The 22,062-nt window shown below is 54.7% G+C and overlaps 1 protein-coding gene across 1 annotated transcript; it reads right to left on the reverse strand.

The window, feature by feature from the left end:
* Window positions 1–401: 401 nt before the first annotated feature.
* On the reverse strand, window positions 402–20,567 carry LOC100088927 (sodium/nucleoside cotransporter 2). The gene is made up of 17 exons (XM_029070620.1): window positions 20,313–20,567; window positions 20,058–20,146; window positions 19,357–19,445; window positions 18,140–18,323; window positions 16,762–16,903; window positions 16,249–16,362; window positions 15,430–15,507; window positions 12,204–12,284; window positions 11,687–11,767; window positions 9,316–9,441; window positions 8,564–8,694; window positions 6,837–7,011; window positions 5,863–6,060; window positions 5,119–5,200; window positions 3,673–3,771; window positions 1,940–2,054; window positions 402–840 (listed from the first exon to the last, which is right to left on the reverse strand). The coding sequence occupies exons 1-17, from the start codon at window positions 20,565–20,567 to the stop codon at window positions 708–710; spliced, it is 2,172 nt and encodes a 723-aa protein (XP_028926453.1). The 3' UTR covers window positions 402–707.
* Between the last annotated feature and the right edge of the window lie 1,495 nt (window positions 20,568–22,062).

Consider the following 22,062-nt stretch of genomic DNA (forward strand, 5'->3'; position numbering starts at 1 on the left):
CCCAAATGCTTAGGATAGTGCTCTGTGCTCGGAAAGTTCTAAATAAATGTTATTGATTGTTTGACTGATTGCCCCAGATGACTAAACTCTTGGCCACTTACTGTTAAATGCTGGGTAATTAATAATGTTGGTATTTGTTAAGCGCTTACTATGTGCAGAGCACTGTTCTAAGTGCTGGGGTAGATACAGGGTAATCAGGTTGTCCTACGTGAGGCTCACAGTCTTAATTGTTAAGTCTGGGTAACTGTATTCCATTCACTACCAGAGCCATCATAGTCAGGCATCCGACTACTTTAGCAGGGCGGGGGACTTGGGAATTGTGAGGAGCCAACAACAAACTGACAGCCTTGGCCCCAAAGAGCAGGCAGAGAGGCCAAAGAGTCTGCAACAGTCAGAGAGGGTCAGGGTACCAAACTCTATATTTTTTATTTTACATTTTTTACATTTCCTAAAGTTTAGCTCGCAGCAAGATCACTGGGCCTGAACTTACAGACAAGAGCTAATTTTCACACCAGGGAGAACAAGAACATAAATTAAACACTGCAAAGTTAGCCTCACGAGCCGCCCCCAGATGGAGATGGATCTTGGAGATTTGGGTGCGAGAGCCCGGATTGGAGCCACTGGAAGTGGGAAGAGTCCGTTAACTCAACCTCGCCCTTGGAAGGAGTCCCCACTCACCCCAACCTCAGTGAAACCCAGCCGGAGGATCACCAAAATGGGCGCGGCACGGAGCAGACGGTGTTGTCGTAGAGCCCGCAGCAGCTGCGGAGGGTCAGCTCGCTGAACTCCACATCGGCCCAGGGGCCGGAGAAGGAGTGGGAGCCGTTGGTGACGGTGGTGCTGAAAGGAAAACCCCAAGTCTCAACTGGCCACTGAGAAATTTTCAGTCCAAGGGGTCACTTACACTGCCCCCTCACCCTTCTCTTCTGTCTTGCCACCCACCCCGCCTTCCCTCATCACCATCACTTCAATCAATCGTACTTATTGAGCGCTTACTGTGTGCAGGGCACTGTATTCATTCAATAGTACGTATTGAGCCCTTACTATGTTCAGAGCACTGTACTAAGCACTTGGGAGGGCACAGTACAACAGAGTTATAATTTTGGTACGTGTTAAGCACTATGTGCCAAGCACTGTTCTAAGCGCTGGGGTCAGTACAAGGTAATCATGTTGGACACAATCTCTGTCCCCCATGGGGCGCACACTCTTAATCCCTATTTTACAGGTGAGGTAACTGAGGCTCAGAGAAGTTAAGTGATACGCCCAAGGTCACACAGCAGACACGTGGTGGAGCCCGGATTGGAACCCAGGTCCTCTGACTCCCAGAGCCGTGCTCTTTCCATGGGGCCATGTTGCTACTCCATGCCGCTACTGATGTCTTCCCCCGCCCACAATGTCCTCCAGCCTTGGGAGAGTCTGCATATGTGAGTGGCCTCTTCGGGCCTAGAGGCACCATCTCCCAGCCTAGGGGGTATCTGCTGCTGTGAGCAGCCTCAGTGGTCCTAACAACACTGGCCCCCAGCCTAATGGGAGTCTACAGGACGTCCATCCACTACAGATCCTGACAGACCAGGAACCTGGGATCATTCTAAAAACAGTGCTGGATAGATAGCACAGTCCAGCCCCGACCCAGGCCAGCAGTGGGTGTGGGCCAAACCGGGATTTCCATCTAGGTCTCTGCCTTTCACTGCTCCGAGAGTTGCTGAAAATTAGTCCCACTATGGCCCTGGGCCAACTGTGCATCCATGGCAACGTCACCTGAGTTTCAGGGCCACCTAAACTTCAACAGGACTCGTTTTGGTAACCCTTTACTGACCCAACCTGGCTCTGCAATTGGCGGCTCCAAAAGCCCCTTGATACCCATCTTTCTTTTCCAACTCTCTGCCCTCTCTCTCCAACCTCTCCCCGGAAAAGCGGGTGGGGGTCCTGCGGTCCTCACCTCTGGAAGAGCTCTCTGCAACACACATAAAGGTCATAGGTGCTGTTGGAGAAACTGGTCGTGTTCAGGAAGGAGACGCAGTCCGCCTCGGCACCTCGGGGGACATAGAGGATTCCTGGGGAAGAGAAAGAAACCCTGTCTCGGGATGGCGGGCAGAAGTGGATTCTGCCCGTCATCTTCATATCTCTGGGCTGTGAACTCCCTCTTCTCTTGGGATGAAATTTCAGATGGATATCCTGGGTTGTAATCATTCATCCACAGGAAGAGGTGCTCATATCTCATATTCATATTCATATCTCATATTCTCCCTCGGTGAACTCATCCGCTCTCACGGCTTTGACTACCATCTCTACGCAGAGGACACGCAGATCTACATCTCCGCCCCTGTCCTCTCCCCCTCCCTTCAGGCTCGCATCTCCTCCTGCCTCCGGGACGTCTCCACCTGGATGTCGGCCCGCCACCTAAAACTCAACATGAGCAAGACTGAGCTCCTCATCTTCCCTCCCAAGCCCGGTCCGCTCCCAGACTTCTCCGTCACCGTGGAGGGCACGACCATCCTTCCCGTCCCGCAGGCCCGCAATCTCGGTGTCATCCTTGACTCGTCCCTCTCGTTCACCCCACACATCCTATCCGTTACCAAGACCTGCCGGTTTCACCTCTACAATATCACCAAGATCCGCCCTTTCCTCTCCACCCGAACGGCTACCTTACTATTACGGGCTCTCGTTATATCCCGGCTAGACTACTGTGTCAGCCTTCTCTCTGACCTCCCTTCCTCCTCTCTCGCCCCGCTCCGGTCTATTCTTCACTCCGCTGCCCGGCTCATCTTCCTGCAGAAACGATCTGGGCATGTCACTCCCCTTCTTAAACAACTACAGTGGTTGCCTATTGACCTCCGCTCCAAACAAAAACTCCTCACTCTAGGCTTCAAGGCTCTCCATCACCTTGCCCCTTCCTACCTCTCCTCCCTCCTCTCTTTCTACCGCCCACCCTGCACGCTCCGCTCCTCCGCCGCCCACCTCCTCGCCGTCCCTCGGTCTCGCCTATCCCGCCGTCGACCCCCGGGTCACGTCCTCCCGCGGTCCTGGAACGCCCTCCCTCCTCACCTCCGCCAAACTGATTCTCTTTCCCTCTTCAAAACCTTACTTAAAAATCACCTCCTCCAAGAGGCGTTCCCAGACTGAGCTCCTCTTCCCCCTCTACTCCCTCTGCCATCCCCCCTTTACCTCTCCGCAGCTAAAGCCTCATTTTCCCCTTTTCCCTCTGCTCCTCCACCTCTCCCTTCCCATCCCCACAGCACTGTACTCGTCCGCTCAACTGTATATATTTTCGTTACCCTATTTATTTTGTTAATGAATTGTACATCGCCTCGATTCTATTTAGTTGCCATCGGTTTTTACGAGATGTTCTTCCTCTTGACGCTGTTTAGTGCCATTGTTCTCGTCTGTCCGTCTCCCCCGATTAGACTGTAAGCTCGTCAAACGGCAGGGACTGTCTCTATCTGTCGCCGACTTGTTCATCCCAAGCGCTTAGTACAGTGCTCTGCACATAGTAAGCGCTCAATAAATACTATTGAATGAATGAATGAATGAATATCTCCCCCTCCACCACACTTCCCTCACAGGGACGTAGATGTTCATTCATGCAATCATATTTATTGAGTTCTTACTGTATGCAAAGCACTGTACTAAGCTCTTGGGACTGTACAAAGCGCTTGGGGATGTTGCACCTACCTGCCACACAGGCATTGACCAGGGACACGCAGGCACCTGTAAGGAGGGCTCTGATGACAATCTTGGAGAAGTCGCTCTTCCGCTTAGGAACCATGGAGGCTGCAGGCAAATGGGAGGGGATGAGAGAGAGGAACTTGGAATCCTGCAGATGGACTCGATACACAGGTGAGAAAGGTGCCCACCCCTGCCCTGAGTTTCCACATCCTGCTAGTTCTGGGAATAGTCGGTGAGTCGTATTTATTGAGCGCTTACTGTATGTAGACCACTGTACAAAGCACCTGGATTAGCCAGCTAGCTCTATTTTCCCATTTTCCCAAGTTACTCCTCCTCCAAGTCACCTCCGGAAGAGTCACCACGGCACCGATTACCCAGTCGCCCTCAAGGCAACCTGATTCTGATTCTATAGGACATCAGGAAGCAGTTCTCAGGAAGGGGCCCACTCTCTACAGTGAAGTATTTTCCCAGGGGCCCTTCCAGGCCCCAAGGAAAGGGACTCGCTGGGCCCAGACCAGAGTCCCCCATGGCAAGAGTTCAGCTCCACAAGAGCCCCCGCCAGACAGCCTTAGCAGAGAGGCCCGGCACTCCTCCCCACCTTATTGCCCAGTCAGCTTGTCAATCATATTTAATGAGTGCTTATTGGGTGCAGAAGACTGTATTAAGCACTTGAGAAAGTACAATATATATTGCTATATATATTTAAGACCCATTCCCTGCCCACAACTAGCTTACAACTAGAGGGACTGCCAGCAGCTATCACACTGAGGAACAGTGAGTATCTTAGGTGGTATCCTCCAGGCCAGACCTCACAAAATAATAATAATAATAATAATTGCGGCATTTGTTAAATGCTTACTATGTGCCGGGCACTACATCAAGCACTGGGGTAGTTACAAGGTAATCGGGTTGGACACGGTCCTTGTCCCACACAGAGCTCACAGTCTTATTCTCCATTTGACAGATGAGGAAACTGAGGCACAGAAAAGTTAAGTGACTTGCCCAAAGTCACACAGCAGACAAGTGGCAGAGCCAGGATTAGAGCTCAGGTCTCCTGACTCTTAGGCCCGGTCTTTCCACCAGGCCATGCTCCTTCAGGGAGGCCCCTACTTGGGTTCTCTGGCTACAGCTGGGCTTTGGGGAAATCACAGTAGCAATCAGCCAACCACCCACAGCCGACTTAGAGCCCAGGAAACTATTTCCCAGAGGCTGGACCAGGCTGATCTCACCCGCCTCACCCCTGACTTAGAGCAGAGAGCAAAATCAGTGACTTGTGGGAGGTCTTCTCCCCCGATCTCTGTCAGCTTTGGCTGCAGCCCCAGAGGCCAGCCAAGCAAGGCCCTAACAAGCCCACCCAACAACCCCTCTGGGGGCCAGAGCTGGAGCCTCAACCCTCAGAGATGACCTGGGGCCCCACAGGCCAGGAAGAGGAGCTGAACCCATTTCACTCACTCAGGCCTCCCAACATGATCCCGATTGAGCTGAGATTGGCGAATCCACAGAGGGCGAATGTGGTGATGATTTCTGCTCTGATCTGAAATGCAAACCGGGTGAGAAGCTGTAGACACAGTGAAGCTTCTCTGTCCAGGAACCCGAACCCCAGGCTCTCCCTCAGCGCCATCCCCCCCACCCCCGCCCCGCAAGGTGAGGCTGAGAAGCCTGGGGGAAAGAGGTGCAAGGGATAGCTGGGGGTCAGCCGGCGGCTGGGCCGTCAGAGAAACAGCCCCCGGGAATGGACACAGAAGTCCGACCGGGATCCTGAGGGCAATGGGGGCCTGAACAGGGGGAGGAAGTGGAGACTGAGGGGTCCTGGGAGGACAGAGTCTCTCCAAGGAGCTTGTACTGGAGAAAGGTACAGGGGTCAAGGAAAGCAGAGAGCTCACTGATGGCCCCAGGCCAGAAGCAAATGAGATGGAGACGTTCGGAACCTCAGGAGGCAGAGCTGCTTCAGGCAGGAGCAGGAACAGGTCCAGCTGCCCGGACAGCAGGGAGGCCCCGACGGAGGTGGCAGTGGGCCCGGCTCTGAGCCCACGAGTCCCGGCCCCAAGTCTCCAGCTGAGGTCGCCGAGCAGCCTCGGTGCTCCCGCCAATGTCAAGGGGGAGGCCGCACCAGCCCAAATGTCACCCTGCCCCTTCCCCTCTGTGCCCGGAGTTGGGCCTCAACCCGTTTCGAGCTTCTCTGCCTGGGCGACTTACGGAAATCCACTGTTTCTTCCCATCGATCCACTCGTCCACTCCAGACAGGCGTTTGTTCTTATACCGGGACAGCTGCTCATACGCGACAAACTCGTTGAGGAAGAACTTGACCCCCATCATCTCGGCCACCATCGGACAGTCCGCCCAGTCCACGCCCATCATGAAGGCCATGGGCCGCAGGACGTAGGAGCAGATGAGCTGAGGCGGAGTGCAGGATGAGGAAGGGTTAATGCCCCAGACCAAAGGTGAGGTTATTCAGTTAAGGAAGGCGGGGACACGGGGGAGCCTTGGCTGTTGTGAATATTGGACGGAGGAGCTCGGCTCCTCTAGCCCAGGGTGCTACTGCTCTTGCGTTATTCTCATCATTATTCTTGGCTGGTGTATTGTTTTGTGTACTTACTGATTCATCTTTCCTTACCGGTTCTTCGCCAACCCTCTCCCGCTCTTATTTATATATCACGGACCCCTTGAGGATCAGGGATCGTGGCTAATTCTCACCTAGGTATTTTTCCCAATTCTTAATACAGTGTTTGGCACCCAGTAGCCATCTAATACTCTACTGGTACTCTCACTAGTGGTCTGTCCCACAAGCTCTGTTCCCTTTAGCCTGTGTCAGCTACAGCTGCGACCCAAAGTCACACAGCTGACAAGTGGCGGAGTCAGGATTAGAATTTATGAGCTCCGACTCCCTAGCCCGTGCCCTTTCCGCTGAGCCACACTGCTGCCACCCTGAGGGATAGGAACTGCATCTGATTCCCACCCAGTGCTTAGTACAGTGCTCTGCATAGAAAAGACACTTAATAAGTAACACTACCCGCCCATAGCCAATGTCACCCCCTCTAGATGGTAAGCTTGTGATGGGCAGGGACCGTGTCTGCAAATTCTTTTGTATTGCACTTTCCCAAGGGCTTAGTACAGTGTTCTGCACAATAAATACCCCTGATCGGTTGACTGACATGGCACTGAGATGTTACCTGGAAGCTGAGATCTTGGATGTCCACCATCTCCCCCAGCCAGGACAGGGCAGCGTTGATGAAGGCCAACACGGCCAGGAACGCAACCAGATTGGCTGCGATGTTCGCCACGACGCCCACTGAAATTGCTGCTCCACTGGAGGCGGCTTCCAGGAGGTTCGCCGGCTTCCCTTCCCTGTGGTTATCAGATCGTGATCGGTGGGAATTACTTTGGCTGACCATTTCCTGAGGAAACCAGAGGTCTCGGAGTCGGACCTCATCTCCTCCCCCGCCTTTAGGACCCATAATGAAAAGTCAAGACAAAAAAGAACTTTGCTCAGAGGGCAGGGATGGGGACTGATGAGCTTCGTCTCTCCTTGGTGTCTGTTTCAGGGTGTTGAGGAAGGGTTCGAGGAGGGAGGAGAGTGGAGATTTTCCAGTGATGGGAAGGGATTCCCCCTTGGAGAGAGCAATGAGAATGAAGTAGGGAGGAGAGGAAGAGAAGAGGCCCCAGTAGCAGAAGTCAGCAGGAGAGCAGTGGAAAGAGCCTGGGCTTCGGAGTCAGAGGTCATGGGTTCGACTCCCAGATCTGCCACTTGTCAGCTGTGTGACTGTGGGCAAGTCACTTAACTTCTCTGTGCCCCAGTTCTCTCATCTGTAAAATGGGGATTAACTGTGAGCCTCACGTGGGACGACCTGATTACCCTGTATCTCCCCCAGCGCTTAGAACAGTGCTCTGCACAAAGTAAGCGCTTAACAAATACCAACATTATTATTATTTTGGATTTATACGACGCTCCCGTTTCTCCAAAAAGATTTCGGATTGTCTCGTTCTATCTTCACAATGTCACTGGGAGGCAGGCATCTCTTATTCCCATTTTTTACAGATGAGGAAACTGGGGCCCAGAGGGGTTAAGTGACTCGTCTCAGGTCATCCAGCAGGCCAGAGGCAGAGCCGGGATTAGAAGCCGGGTCTCCTGACTGCCAGCCCTGTGTTCTTTCCACTAGATCCCGGTGCCTCCAATTGCAGAGGAAAATGGAGATGCGAAGGAGTTGTACCACGGGGAAATGGAATCCGAAAGAGTAGAAAGTTGGCTCCTGCTCCCCCTGCCACCCCTATTCAGTTCTGGGCTGACCCAGGTCTGCCCCAACTCAGGGATTTGGGTCAAACTTGAGAGTTGGCCCAGGCTTCCCATGGTTGTCTGCTTCCAACTGGGACCCATCCCCTCAGGCTTCTGGGAACTGGAAATCCCAGGGGCCTAAGGCAGTCCTACTCGCTTCACCCTCCCAAACTCTGGGTTGCTGTCTGGTGGTTTCTGTACGACCAGTGGGTACTGGTCCAGGGACCGGGGCGGTAAGCTCCCAGAGCACTGGGGCCTGAGGTGGCCCAAAGGGAGTCCTGGGACAGAGAGTTTGGGTCAGGGCCTGTGCCTTTTCTGGCTCTCCCTTGAGGGAAAGGGTCACAGGACATCGCTAAGTCTGCTATTTCTGACTTCCCCTGGGCGGGCGGGCAAGTAAGCCCAGAATAGAACCTGGATCTAGAATTATCTAAATGGAGCCAGGGTTGACGTGTGTTCGCCTCACCCTAGAGAGGAGCAAAGTGGGAGATTTGAACATGAGGAAGAGGAGAGCTGAAGATTGGCAGGAAACAGGGAGATTGGGCTAATTCCTAGTTAGCCAACAGAAGCTCCTCACTCACCCTCCCCAACCCTCACCACTACACAAGCTACACATATCATGGAACTCACTGAAAAGTTAGTTCCATCGCTTCATCGTTTTTGAACTTGGACTCTTCCACTTCCGGGTAGACCAGCTTGGACAGGGCGAGAGCACAAGGGGCAGCCATCACAGTGGCCGAAATCAGGGACGCGGGATCAATCTGCAAGGCCAGAGCTGAAGATCGGTCATGTATCCTGGCACTTTCTTACTCCTTTGTCGTTCGGTCAGTCCCAGTCTGGTGAGCCTCGGACCATGTCAAATTCCCACCTGGGTATTCTCTCCCAGTGCTTAGTTCAGTGCTCTACACTCAGTAAGCGCTCAGTAAATGTCATCACTACTCCTACCTGTCTAGTTCCTCCCACTGAAGAAGGAGTTGGAGTTGCAGGAGGGGAAACTGAGCTCAAGTAGACGTCTTCATTTTAGGAAATAAGGTGATGCCAATGTTGCCAGTGTCTAAACCGTAAGCTCACTGTGGGCAGGGAATGGGTCTACCAACTCTGTTGTATTGTACTCTCCCAAATGCCTAATATAGTGCTCTGCACACCATAAGCACTCAATAAATTCCCTTGATGATGGGATTCAGGAACAGGACTGAGGTTGCAAGAATGCCAATGGGGAAAGGTACTTGGCATGTAGAGCAGGGGCTGGATGCCGCCTAGATTACTACCAGACTCACAGCCCGCGACCTCCCCACTCCTCCACCCCGGCAGAAGGAAAAGATCTCAACATTGGATGTCTCTGCAGTCACCCAGAGCCCCATGGGGGGCTTATATATTCTTACCCCAAAGGATATATAAGCCCCCAGCAAGCTGCCCGCGATGGTGGCGAAACCTCCGGTCATCACGACGTGAATCTCGGAGAGCGTCAAGTCTGCGAGGAACGGTCGGATCAGCAGAGGCGACTCCGTCTGCAAAGAGGAAGAAGCACGCGGGCTTGGGACGGAGGCCCAGATCCACAGAGCCTCCCCAGAACAGGAGCCGAACCCTGCGAGGCGGAGCCTCGGCTCAATCTCTGAACACTGGGCTGAGAGGGGAATCAGCCCTCCCCACAGGCTCCCCCCAGACTCCTTTCAGCTTGGCAAGGCCCTGCTCACTTGTAATAATAATAATAATTATTATTATGGTATTTGTTCAGCACTTACTATGTGCCAAGCACCGTTCTAAGTGCTGAGCACTGTTCTAAACACTTGCGGACCTGTAAGATGGATGTTCTCCCCCTCTTCCAGCACCGTTTAGGTGACCTAGAGCTATCGAAACCCGAACTGGGAAGCCCTGGGAACAGCTGGGCCAGTGACTATCGGTGGCTGTTGGAATTTTGTCCCTGGAAGAAGCCAAGAGGCCTCTGAGAAGGGAAAGAAGAAGGAAGGTGCTGTGTTGTGGCCTAGATAGACCATTGGTATTTATTGAGCACTCACCGTGTGCAGAGGACTGTACTAAGTGCTTGGGAGAGTACAATATAAGAGTTGTTAGACACATTCCCTGCCCACGAGGAGCTTACAGTCTAGAGTTGATTTTCAAAACTTGTCTTGGTTCACTGCTTAGAGGACCATGACCCCAACCTGCTCATCTTTCCAGAAAGAAATCAAACCTGATATTTCTGCCTCACTGAGCAACTCATAACTGAGGTAATGAGGATTACTCCTGAGTGCCTTTCAATTACTAACTGTTGAGTCAAAGCTTTCTCCAGTCGTCCCCCTCACTGCTGATTCCTCCACAAGGGACTGCTGTCCAGATAGATTTCCCAGTAACCCCCTGCTGCCACATTTTCCCGTGACCCTCCACCCCACCCACCTGCCGAGTTGGCAACGGTTCGTTTCTAACAACTCTTCTGAAGGGAGGCAACAAGGCCAGAGTGGAAAGAGAGTGGGTCTGAGACAGGAGACCAAAGTGCTGGTCTTAGCGTTGCTCGTGGCTTCCTGTGTGGCCTTAGGTAAGTCACGACCTCTCTGTGCCTCAATTCCACTATCTGTAAAATGAAGTAAAGATTTGTTCCTTTCTTCTACCTTCTTGCTCTCCCTTCCTTCTACCCTTCTAGATTGTGTGCCCTGTTTGGGACAGGACAGTGACTGATGTAATTTAGTACACCAGTACTAAACTCCTAGTCCGTGGTTAATAAACACCATTATAGCTATTGAGCAGTCACTGCTCAGCTGGCCAGGAAAGCCCCAGGTAGAGTCCCTTAGCTGCCATGGTTCCTCCACCTAGGGACTATGGAAAATGGGAGGCCACCACATAGGGGGCAGTGACTGCCTGCCCGAGATGGAAATCAGGTTAGGATGTTGAGTTCTCAGAAACCCAATCTAGTGGAAAGGGCTTGGGTCTGGGAGTCAGAGGACCTAGGTTCTAATCCTGCCTCCACTGCTTGCCTGCAGTGTGACCTTAGGCGAGTCACTTAACTTCTCTGGACCTCAGTTCCTTCATCTATAAAATGGGGATTCAATACCTGTTCTCCCTCCTACTTAGATTATGAAACCCATGTGGGACAGGGACTATGACTTTTTTATATTTGTTAAGCACTTACTCTGTGCCAGGAACCATTCTAAGCACTGGGGTAGATACAAGGCAATCAGATTGGATACAGTCCCTGTGCCATGTGGGGCTCACAGTCTTAATCCCCATTTTACAGATGAGGTAACAGGCTCAAAGAAGTGAAATGTCTTGCCCAAAGTCACACAGCTGACAAATGGCGGAGCCGGGATTAGAATGTGGGTCCTTCTGACTCTCGGGCCTGTGCTCTATCCTCTAGGCCACGCTGCTTCTTGATTAGCTTGTATCTATCCAAGTGCTTAGTACAGTGCCTGGCACATAGTAAGTGCTTAAAAAATATCACATTATTATCCTTAATCTTAAGACAAGAAGACTCTGAACAAACCATCTTCTTAGGACTTTTGTTTCCTTTGGGCAATAAAATAAGAAGGGCAAGATAAAGTAGGAGTCTCCAGGAGGGGCCGGGTAGAAGTCCCCAGGGGAGGAAAGCTGGGGCGGGGCGAGGCTGTCCACTGTCTCCCCCTCCATATGTGGCATGTTGCCCAGCAGAAGGGAGGGGCTGCAGTGGTGTGATGGTCTCTCTCCGGGGAAGAGTCGTGGGTGCTCCTGGGAGGGAGCCCAGGGGTTGCCGAGGGGAAGGAAGAACACGGGGAGGCTAGAACTTACCTGGCTCACAAAGATGTTTCCTGCCACAGTGAGGGTCTCCGGGGCTGTGGTGCCCAGGGTGAACTGCAGTAGGCCAGCGATCTAGAAGGGGTCGGGGAGGACAGCTGAGCCGAAGCCACAGAAGCCGGCAGGGGTAAAGGACTCTCCTTGACACATCCTCTTAAAGGGCCTCGGGTCTGGCCCTCAGCCCCCTGAATAAGCTTCATTCCCCCCCAGTGCCTCCCACAGGAGCCCACCTGGGGCAGGCCCTACAGACCCAGGACTGCGGATAGTCGGGACTACCAGGCCCATACCGGAAACCAGCGGGGAAGGAGATCTGGGACTCTGGGACCACTGAGTTTCAGCCTTGTATCCTGATGCTAAGAATTCTAAGGGGTGGGTGGGAATCGCAGCAGATACCCCTTGAACGTTCTGATGGAGTCGATCGGGGCTCCGGGAAGAGCGGGGTCACCCCCTTGGGGTGGAGAGATCTTGGGTAACGAAACTCAGGGGTCTGGGAGCGGGAAGGGAGTCTCACCTTCATGATCAACCAGTTCATCAGACCCAGGTAATAGAGCATAGACATCACACAGCTGAAGAAGATGATGATTGGAAGAACCTGTGGGCAGAGAAGCAGGGAGGGACTCAAAATCCTGGCTTGGTGGGGGACTAGGCAACCCTAGGGAACAGTACCAGTGTTCAGATTGAGGACACCAGGGTCAGATGGAATGGACTCGAGTTGCAGCGGGAGGGACTTAGGGTAGACATGGGAGAAAAATCCCATTTGTGGGGTGACAAAACACTGGGCATCCAGTCATGGTGGTGGGATTTTTAAGAAGGAGGAGAGTCACGGTTGGGGATTTTTTCAGTAGGATCGGCCTGGAGGATGAACAAAATGCCCCCAAGAGGCTCCACCAAGTTAAAGAAAAATTTGAGCTAGCGCCGGCAAGAATATGTGTGCAAGGGGAAGCAGCATGTTTGGGTGGAAAGAGCATGGGCCAGAGCGTCAGGGAACCTGAGTTCTAATCCTGGTTCTTCCGCTCATCAGCTGCGTGACTTCTCTGGGCCTCAGTACGTAGCAAGCACTTCAGAAATACCGCAATTATTATATTAATTATATTAGTATCGTACTATAACATTGATTATACTATTACGTTAATTATAATAATAACAAATCCTGGCCGTGGAATTTGAAACAAAAGATTGACTCATCAGCTTGCTGTGGGCAGGGAATGTGTCTGTTTATTGTGATACTGTACTCTCCCAAGTGCTAGAACAGTGCTCTGCACATAGTAAGCGCTCAATAAATGCAAGTGAATGACTGAATGAATCAGACTCCCTTTTCCCTTCCCCCCTTTCTCCAGAAATCAAGGTCCTGACGTGGTTCCAAGTTGGCGACAGTGATAACTTTGCAATCATTTCCACCCACTATCAGCGGTGACCTCTACTCTCTGATTTATGACCCAAGACTGCTGCGCAGGCTTCTCCGGGAAGAGGTCTGGACCCTGAAACTGATGGGCCTCAAGCCCGGGGTGAGGCCTTGTCTGTCTTACGTGTGCGCGTGGGCCAGGCTGGGTGAAGGAGGGACAGGGTGGAGTAGATTGGGGAGGGGCAGGAAGGGGCCAGATCCAGTCAATTCGCAGCCTGGATCCAGCAGGCAACACAGGGAGGGTATACATTTGTGAAACTCAGGAAAGTGGTCCCGTCCTTTCCCCGAATCTCCCCCGGATCTCAGGGTAGTAGGCCTGGCCTGGTCTCATTCTGCCCCTCCTCCCCGGCTCTCAGCATGCCCGGCACCCCCTTCGTGGCCCTCAAGCAACAGGGGAGTGGAGATCTTTTCACCCACAAGGAGACAGCACATCTCTGGGCGGCTCCGATTGGACTTCCCTTTCTCAGACCCCTCCACAGCCAGAAAGGACCCGGCCAGTCTGGCCGACAGCGGGACTTGCCCAAGGGTGAAGAGGGGATGAGGATGTGCCCTCACCCCCCCACCAGGCCACACCCCAGAGGACCCGGGGTAAGCAGAGCAGGGCAGCCTGCGGGGGGCGGGGGCTGCTGGGAGCCTGGACAGAGCCTCCAAGAGCCCCCAGGAGCAGGCGGCTGTGGCGTCTATCCCCCGTTGACTTCCCTCCCTTTTGCCTTGGGCGGTCACGTTTGTACCGGGATCTTCTGTCTCTCCTGTGACGTCAGTACAGTGCTCTGCACATAGTAAGTGCTCAACAAATAGTAATAATAATGATACTTGTTAATCACTCACTATGTGCTTAATCAATTGAACCCAGTCCCTGTCCCACATGGGACTCACGGTCTCAATCCCCATTTTTCAGATGAGGGAACTGAAGCATAGAGGAAGTGAAGTGACTTGCCCAAGGTCACAAAGCAGACAAGTGGTGGAGCCGGGAATAGACCCAGGTCCTTCTAGAGAAGCGGAGTGGCTCAGTGGAAAGAGCATGGGCTTGGGAGTCAGAGGTCATGGGTTCGAATCCCACTCCGCCACCTGTCAGCTGTGTGACTTTGGGCAAGTCACTTCACTTCTCGGTGCCTCAGTTACCTCATCTGTGAAATGGGGATGAAGACCGTGAGCCTCACGTGGGACAACCGGATTACCCTGTATCTACCCCAGAGCTTAGAACAGTGCTCGGCACATAGTAAGCGCTTAACAAATACCAAAATTATTATTATCATTATTCTGAATCCCAGGCCCTTGGTTTATCCACTAAGCTTGACTGATGAGTCGCTGCCCCTTCTGCCAGGATGGGAACCAAGATTCAGGGGGCAGAAGCCCCACGTTAGCCAGACCACTGTCTTGAGCCCCCTGGCATTTCAGCGGTCTGTGGCCTTCCTTATCCAGCCCCTAGGTCAGCCTGGTCTGAGACAAACTGTTCAAGTAGGCCCTGACCAGGGAGAAGAGCAGGGTTGGGGTTCAGCTCTTGGGCCAACTACCAGGACTGGAGAATTTCCACACAAATGTCCTCCTCTCTAGCCAGGAGAGCCCTGGGGCTCAGGGTCAAAGATCATGAATCGGTCCTGTCAGTTCTGGGACAACTGGGCAAGACGTGATAGGATGTGGCCGGGGAAGCTCTGCAGGGTCGATCTTGGACCTGGGGTCTTTTCTAAGTCTTCAAAGGCTGGGAACAACGAAGAGGACAAAGAGGCTGGGAGGAGGCCCCTGCCCCCAGCTTGCTTGGTTAATGACTCAGCCTTGGGGAGCTGGATGAGAACTTTGATCCTCAGTTGCTATGACAGGAGAAAGGAATCGTCCCCAAGCTGGGGACAGGGCTGAATCCAGAAATCAAAAACAGGAAAACTGCTGGAGAGACACATGTGCAAGCCTTCTTACAGCTGTGGAGCAGTCCCAGGGCACCAGCCCCAACTCCACCTGGGTCACCATCTCTGCCTTCCGCTGAAGCGTGAAAGGCAGGGAGACCAGCTGTGCTGGGCGGAGTGGTCTGCCGGGGTCTCTGGCTTTGTTTCTATGGAAACCACGAGGTGAGCCATCCTCTCCTCGGGAACAGAAACCCAGTTTGGTTAGCCACAGCTCTCCCACTATGGGGGGCTGTGAAGACTCCCCTCAGAGGCTGGGCGCAGCGCCAGCTTGGTCTGCTTGTTTTTCTCTGAGTCAAACCGGGAGACCTCAAAAGATAACATGTCTGCCCGCAGGTCTGGGGGCTTGAGGGTCCATGGCCCAAATCGAGGTCACTCGGAAGCCCGGATCCTGCTCGCTCCCAACCCGGCCACCCCTCCTGCCCGTACCCACAGCTGACCTGAAAGGCAAACACCTCCTTGATCAGCTGCTCCCCAAAGACAAAGCCGGAGCCAGCCACAGTGTAATCCAGGAAAATCTGGAGGAGAAAATACAGGGAGGGGAGGAGGAAAGAGGGGAAAGAGAGGGGTCAACATCATCTATTTCCATATCTGATGCACCGCCCCGCCCCCCCCCCCACCACCAGGTTGGGCTCCCTATGATGGAGCCAAGGCTGAGCCCCAGGAAACAGAGGCCATGGGCCCAGGGTAGCTGGGCCAGGAGGCAGTGTCAGGGGATGGGCAGAGGGGGACAATGGGACCCAGGGCTGATGTTTCCTGCTCTCCTTCTCTCCACATCTAGTCTGGCTGGAGCAAGGGAAAAAGATTTCTGCGACCAAGCCCAGATCCGTGTCCAGAAGTGCCAGTGTTTAGGCGGTCAGGACTCCTTGACTCCAAACAGGAAACGGCGGAGTGGGCCGATGGTTAGGGTCCAGACTCATTGTTTGGACACAGGCTGCCCTGCTGTAGTCTGGACTGTCTCCACCCCCTGAGCCCTCCGGGCCCAGGGACAGAGGAAGGAGGAGGAGGAGGAGGAGGAATTCTTTCCAAATGCCCATGAAGAGGCATGGAACCATCCAGGGAACCCCCGGTCCAGTTCCCCCCTCCTTTCCCACAGCCCCTTCCCCTGTGCCCGTACACCACCCCTGTCCCATCCCCTTCAACCACTCTGATGGTCTTGTTCTCTCCCCGAGATCTTCAGCCATCAGCCCAAATTCCAGAATTCAAGCTGAGCTCCCCATCCCTCCTCCCCCCACAGGAACCGGACCGGGCTCCCATACCCGGATCTGTTCTCCCAGCCACTCGAACGCGATAAATCCAGGATCGGTTCTGATGACAAAGATCCCGAGGACAAACTGCAGCCCGAGGCCCCACAGCACTGCCCTCCACGACACCTGTGGTCGAGGAGAGAATGGGACCCGTGTTACCCAGAAACCCACCCCTTCCGGGGGTCACTTGGGTGCCCTCGGCCCAGGCAGGTGCCCAGATAAGGGAAGGGGTGATGGTGGTGGGACTGGGAGGGAAGCCAGTACTCTTAGGCACAGCCAGAGAGGCAGCTGAGCCGGCCAGGCAGGTGACAGGGTGAAACTTCTCCAAGGAACATAAGGACATGGTGTTCCCCTGTAGGCCAGGGGCGCTCACCTAGAAAGAAGCTATGTCTCTGCTCAATTAATCAATCAGTGGTATTTACTGGGCATTTACTGTGTGCAGAGCACTATACCGATCATCCCTGGACACACACAGAGCTTTGGCTGCCAGTCAGCCCGGGAATAGGGCTGCGAACTGAGACTCACCGCTCTGGGGTGCTTGGAACAAGCGAATAGGATAATGATGAACGTGCAGATGCCAGCAAAGGAGATGAGTTGCTTTGGCCGCTGGGCCGTGTCCAGCCCCAGCCACAGGCACAGGCCGACCAGCGCCGCCGCCCCCAGGCCCCTGCGAAGGGAGCAGTAGACAGTGCGTTACCTGTGGGCAGACTGGGGGCCTGAAGGTCGACCTGTGACTTCTGAAGGGGCTGGAATCCTAGGCTGGATCTCTGGGGCAGCAGAACTGGGCAATCGTCAGCAGAGCCTGGTCTTCTTTCACCACTGACCTGACCCTGGGGGCCCTGGTCTAACCTGGTCAGCTTGGGCTTCGACCACTCCGTGCCATTCCAGCAGACACCGGAGTGAAATCTGGGCTGTGGGCCCGGGCCCCAGGGGGCCTGATGTGGCAGCGGGGAGGATGTTAGGTGAGCGGTCCAGCGACCTCTCGATCCCAACCTGCCTCCTGAACAGTCTTCTGTACCCATCCTTCCGAGAGCAGGCTTTTAGGGCGGTGCCTGGAGCACAGAAAACCCTGTAAGGTGGGCCGCCCCTCAGGCGTAGGTGGGCGGGCTTCCCCGGGGAAAGCCAGCTTGGATCTGAGAGGGGAGGGTGGTGTATGTATGTCTGTCCTACAACATGTATGTCCTCCTTCTCCTTCCCACAACCTATCTTCACCCCCACCTCCTCGCTGAGACTTCTAGTCACCAAGTGGTCCCTTAGGGTTACTCAAGCCCAAGAATTTGGCTATCCAGCCTGGGGGCTCAGCAGACCTCAACTAGGAAGCTGCAGGGGCAAAAGGACCGAGCCTCCCTCAGGTGGACGGTCCTTGCTCTCCGACCTGCCTCCCTCACTTCCCGGCCTGTACCTTCGACCTGTCTCTTCCCACCCCTGATCTCTGACCTGTCCCCTTCCCTTTCTGGCCTACTCTCCCATCCCAATCTGTCCTTCCCAGCCCCTGCTCTCCTGGACTATGGGGAAGCTAACCCTGATCTTATGGGATGGGGAGACCCTTCTGGGGGCCCAGAGACTTCAGCACATTGTGCAGGAATAGAGCCTCAGACAGCTGATCAGTGATCTGACCCTCAGAGCTGACCCTGTGTGCCTGGCCCGGCTTCAGAGCCTCAGGGGGACCCCTCTACCGGAAAACTGGACCCCACTGCCTTGGAAAGAGTTTTCGTCTATACCCTAGAGCCCCAAGGGTCCCAGAAGTGTCACCCTCAGGGATCGTTATTGAGAAGCCTGAGGGGGAACACCAGGAAGAGGAGCAGGAGAGAAAGGTATGCCCTGGAGGAGGGCGCCCTAGGCTGCAGCCCTGGGAGGGTCTGGGGCAGCGGTGCAGCTGGGTCCACAGGGGCTCTGCTCTCACCATTTCAGCCAGCGCTTCAGGCGGGAATTTTCAAGGGGCTTCAGGCACCCCTTCAGTTTCTCCCCAAAACGCTTTTGACACCAGTCATAGACCAGGAAGAAGAGGACCACACAGGTGATGATGAACAAGGCCAGCGCTCTCTGGAAGTTCAGGATGCAGGCCGCCAGCAGGTAGGCAGCATAACCTGCAGGAGGGAAAGGAAACATGCAAGGTTAAACCAAGACTTCAAGCATCAGGGCAACAGATACAGTCCCTGTCCGGGCCCACCCACTCTCCCCGTTGCGAAGCTGCTGGCGGGGCCATTACTTGGTGAATAAGGGAGTCACGGGGCAACCTCACCTGAAGGTCCCGGCTCCCCGCACCCCCATCTCGTCAGTGAGACTAAGGACACACAAGGACTCCAGATAGGATGGAATAAACAATGAGAAAATTTGGGAACACTGAAAAGGGATTCTGAAATAAGAGGAAACATTAGGAGCACGTATAGTCAGCTGGGCCTGAGATGCCTGGTTCCTTTGGCAGGAGAAGCAGCTTAGAAGACATAGGGGAGAAGATGGCAGCGAGCCTTCCCCAGAGGTTTAGGAGTCATTCAGGTCTTTTAAGGAAGCAGGAGAGCTGACAGCTTGTGAAAACCTGCCAGTTATAGAACCCTGAGCCCCACAAGAGAGAAGGGAATTCAGAGAGTTGAGGGGAGAAGGTGAACCGGAGTCCTATCCCAGTTAATTCAGAAGAGACCGGTCACCCCAGAGGACAGCTAAACCCATTTGTCCACATGTGAGGCTTGCACAGCGGCTAACATTTGTGCCACATTCCCAGAGTGTGGAAAGGGTGGCTCTGATTTGGTGTCGCCGATGTTTCGGGGGCAGGAGACAAAACTTCCTGAGAGTGCTGGGCTCAGTGCCCCCCGAAGAGGTTAGTCTGGAGGTGGGATGGGCCCAGGACAGGTAGGAGAAAACCTCTGGGTGACTCAGGTTAAAGGAGACGAACCACTGGGGCTCTCTGGAAGGACGGAGCTGAGGAGAGGACGCAGGCAGAGGTCTGAGAGACGGTGATGACCCGAGGGGAAAGCGGTGGAGATGGCAGCGAGGGAAAAGCTCAGAGCGCTTGCGAGTCACTATGGGGAACAGCCTGGACCCCGGGGCAGGGACGATCAGGACAGGACCCCAGTGGGCTTTCTTGTCTCTGACCTCCCTGGAGGGTCTACTCGGAGATCTCACCTGCACACCCCAGGCCCACGAGGATCCAGCGGATATGTCGGGCATGAGCCTGGCAGAAGCTTCTCGCCTTCTGGACAGGCTGCGAGCTCCTGGGGAGATTTCAAGCGAAGTCAAGAGGGAGGTTGTCTGGTCCAGTGTTCATCCAAAGCTCCCCCCAACGATAGGAACCTGGGTGGCAGTTAATCAATCAATAGTATTTATTGGGCAATTTCTCTGCGCAGATCACTATATCACTGCGTGGGAGGTAGAAGACACGATCCCTGCCCACGGTCCCATGATCCCTGCCCACAGTAGCGAGAAGGCAAACACTCAAGGAAATTACAAGGAGGAGGAAGGAACAACTAAAAGATACATGCACAAATACAGTGTGGAGGTGTGAGTACCTAAGGGCTTAAAGGGTGAAGAGGCCCTGAAGCAGAATATGTGGAAGAAATAAGGTGGGGAGATGAGAGATTAATCAGGGAAGGCCTCCTGGAGGAGATGGAATTTCAGAGGGACCTTCAAGTTGGGGAGAGCAGAGCTCTGCCGGATGTGAAAGAGGACCGGAGTTCCAGGCAGAAGGGAAGGCATGAGCCAGAGATCGGTGACGAGGGGAAGGCCCGGTGTATAGGTTGGCCTGAGAGGAGCGATGCTTGCCAGCTGGAGGGTAGCGGGAGAAGGAGCGGGTCAACCGAGGGGGTGCTCTTACAGGGACCCTGTACCTCGATTCAGAGGGGGGCTCGGCCCTTTCGCCCAGACCGCTGCCTCTCTCTGCATTCCGAGAGCCTTCCTCCATTCCCCCGCCTTCCTCCTACAAAAACAGACAGTCAAGAGGCTATAGGGACGGTGCCCCGAGCGGCTCGGGAGCCAGGACAGAGTGGTGCCACCATGGTCCTCAAAGGTTTCAGCCCAAAGGTCATTTGTCCCCAGGAAATAGCCACTGAGATGGGGAGAAGACAGGCAGTAGCTCCCGCCACCTTCCAGCCCCTGCGCTGAGCGGGAATGAGCAGCAGCAGTGTCGTCTGGAGCCCCTCCTGGATGTGGATGTTTCCGGGGTGGCCCCCGGGGACCCCTCGCAGGCTGGCCCACCCTAGGGAACTCGGTGTTACCATTAACTCTAGCCCCATGTTCTCCATGCCTTTCTTCTCGGGGCTGGGGCCTGGGGGCCGTCGCTCTCTCGCTTTCTCCTCCATCTCCTGGCTCTTCCACCTGAACAACAGACCGGGGGCCATGGCGTGAAGGGTCGGACCACCCCCTCCCTCCACCCTGACCCCTCTCCCGACAGCCTAGGCGCGGGCCGAGCCCCAGCCTCCGCAGCGTTGGAGCAGCGCTGGGCATAAGCTCAGACCCGTTTCCTGCTGACCCCACCCAGTTGGTGCTAGAGACCCGGGGAGGAATGGGGAGAAGCCAGGTCTGACCCAAAGTTGGGGAGGGACTGTCACTCTGAGGGAGTGTGCCCAGGAGGGTGGGAGGAGAGAGACTGATGTGCCAGAGCGAACCAGGCTCCCCTTGCCCAACTTCCTTCCTCCAGGATAACCCCAGCTTCGATTGCTCAAAGAGCCCACACCACCTGTTCTCCGATCCGGCCCCCGGCAGTTCCGACCCCAAGCCCGGGGCCTGGCAGTTCTGGGGGGAGCCATCGCACAACTGGATCCCTTCTGAGGGCAGGGGGCAGTGCCTTCCCTGACCCCCCGCTTCTCCCTGAAGAAAGAAGCCGGGACTGAGATCATTCCGACCCCTGCAAGGCCGAGGGGCAGTACCCAGCTCCCGCTCCACTTCACCACAACCGTGCCACAGACCTCTGACCCCAGGACTCTGAGCTTGAGCCTGGGACAAGGAAAGGGACTAGAGCCCTGCCCTCTCCTGACCATGGCACCAAGTAAACATGCCAACCATTCCTTAGCCCTTCTCTCCTATCCCTAAAGCCCCTCGGGCCACCCACCCCAGCAGACTCCCCCTCGTTTAGGGGAGGGTATTCCTAGGCGCTCTGAGGGTGGGCCAGAGGGCAGGGGGATTGTCTACAATCCGTCTCTCATGTCTCTTTGGCTCTCTTTCCCTTCTGCCACTTCCCACTCTCCTCTCATCACTCTCCCCTCTCTCTCCACAGCCTATGTTCCCACCTGAGGTTTTCAGTCATTCTATAGTATGGTGGCCCTTCTGTGGGCCAAAAGCACTGAACCTTCATAGATCTGCAAAGTACACAACTAGACACCGCTAGACAAGCAGGTATCACCCGTGTGAGCACACACACCAAGAAAATCGCACAAACTCATGAAGAGGTGTGGGCACACATCACTCAATCCATTAGTAGTTCTTGAACACCTACTGTACATGGGAGAGTATAAGTTCAAAGACGTAACACAAACCCACAGAGATTCATCCTCACATTTGTGCAGACACACACTGACAGAATCACATCCCGCTCACCGGCTCGGCTTGGTGACTGCTGGGCTGGAGGACCGTCAACACCGCATTTCCCGGGGCCAAGAGGACTGAAGCGCTCTCTCTCCGGCCGCCCCTGCCCATCAGGAAGTAGCAGGGCAGAGTCCGCGGCCGATGCCGATCCTCTTTTCAGAGTCCACGCCCTGCGGGGCACTGACGCGGCTCCTCGACCAGCTTCGGTAGCTGTCCGGGGCCAGCACCTGATCCATCATTCCCTCCCCCCTACCTCCCCAACCCCCGATCCCAGTAGGGTCTGGGGAGGAGCTGGCTGGGCCTCCCTCAGCC

This window comes from Ornithorhynchus anatinus, chromosome 8, assembly GCF_004115215.2.
Source record: "Ornithorhynchus anatinus isolate Pmale09 chromosome 8, mOrnAna1.pri.v4, whole genome shotgun sequence".
Lineage (NCBI taxonomy): Eukaryota > Metazoa > Chordata > Mammalia > Monotremata > Ornithorhynchidae > Ornithorhynchus > Ornithorhynchus anatinus.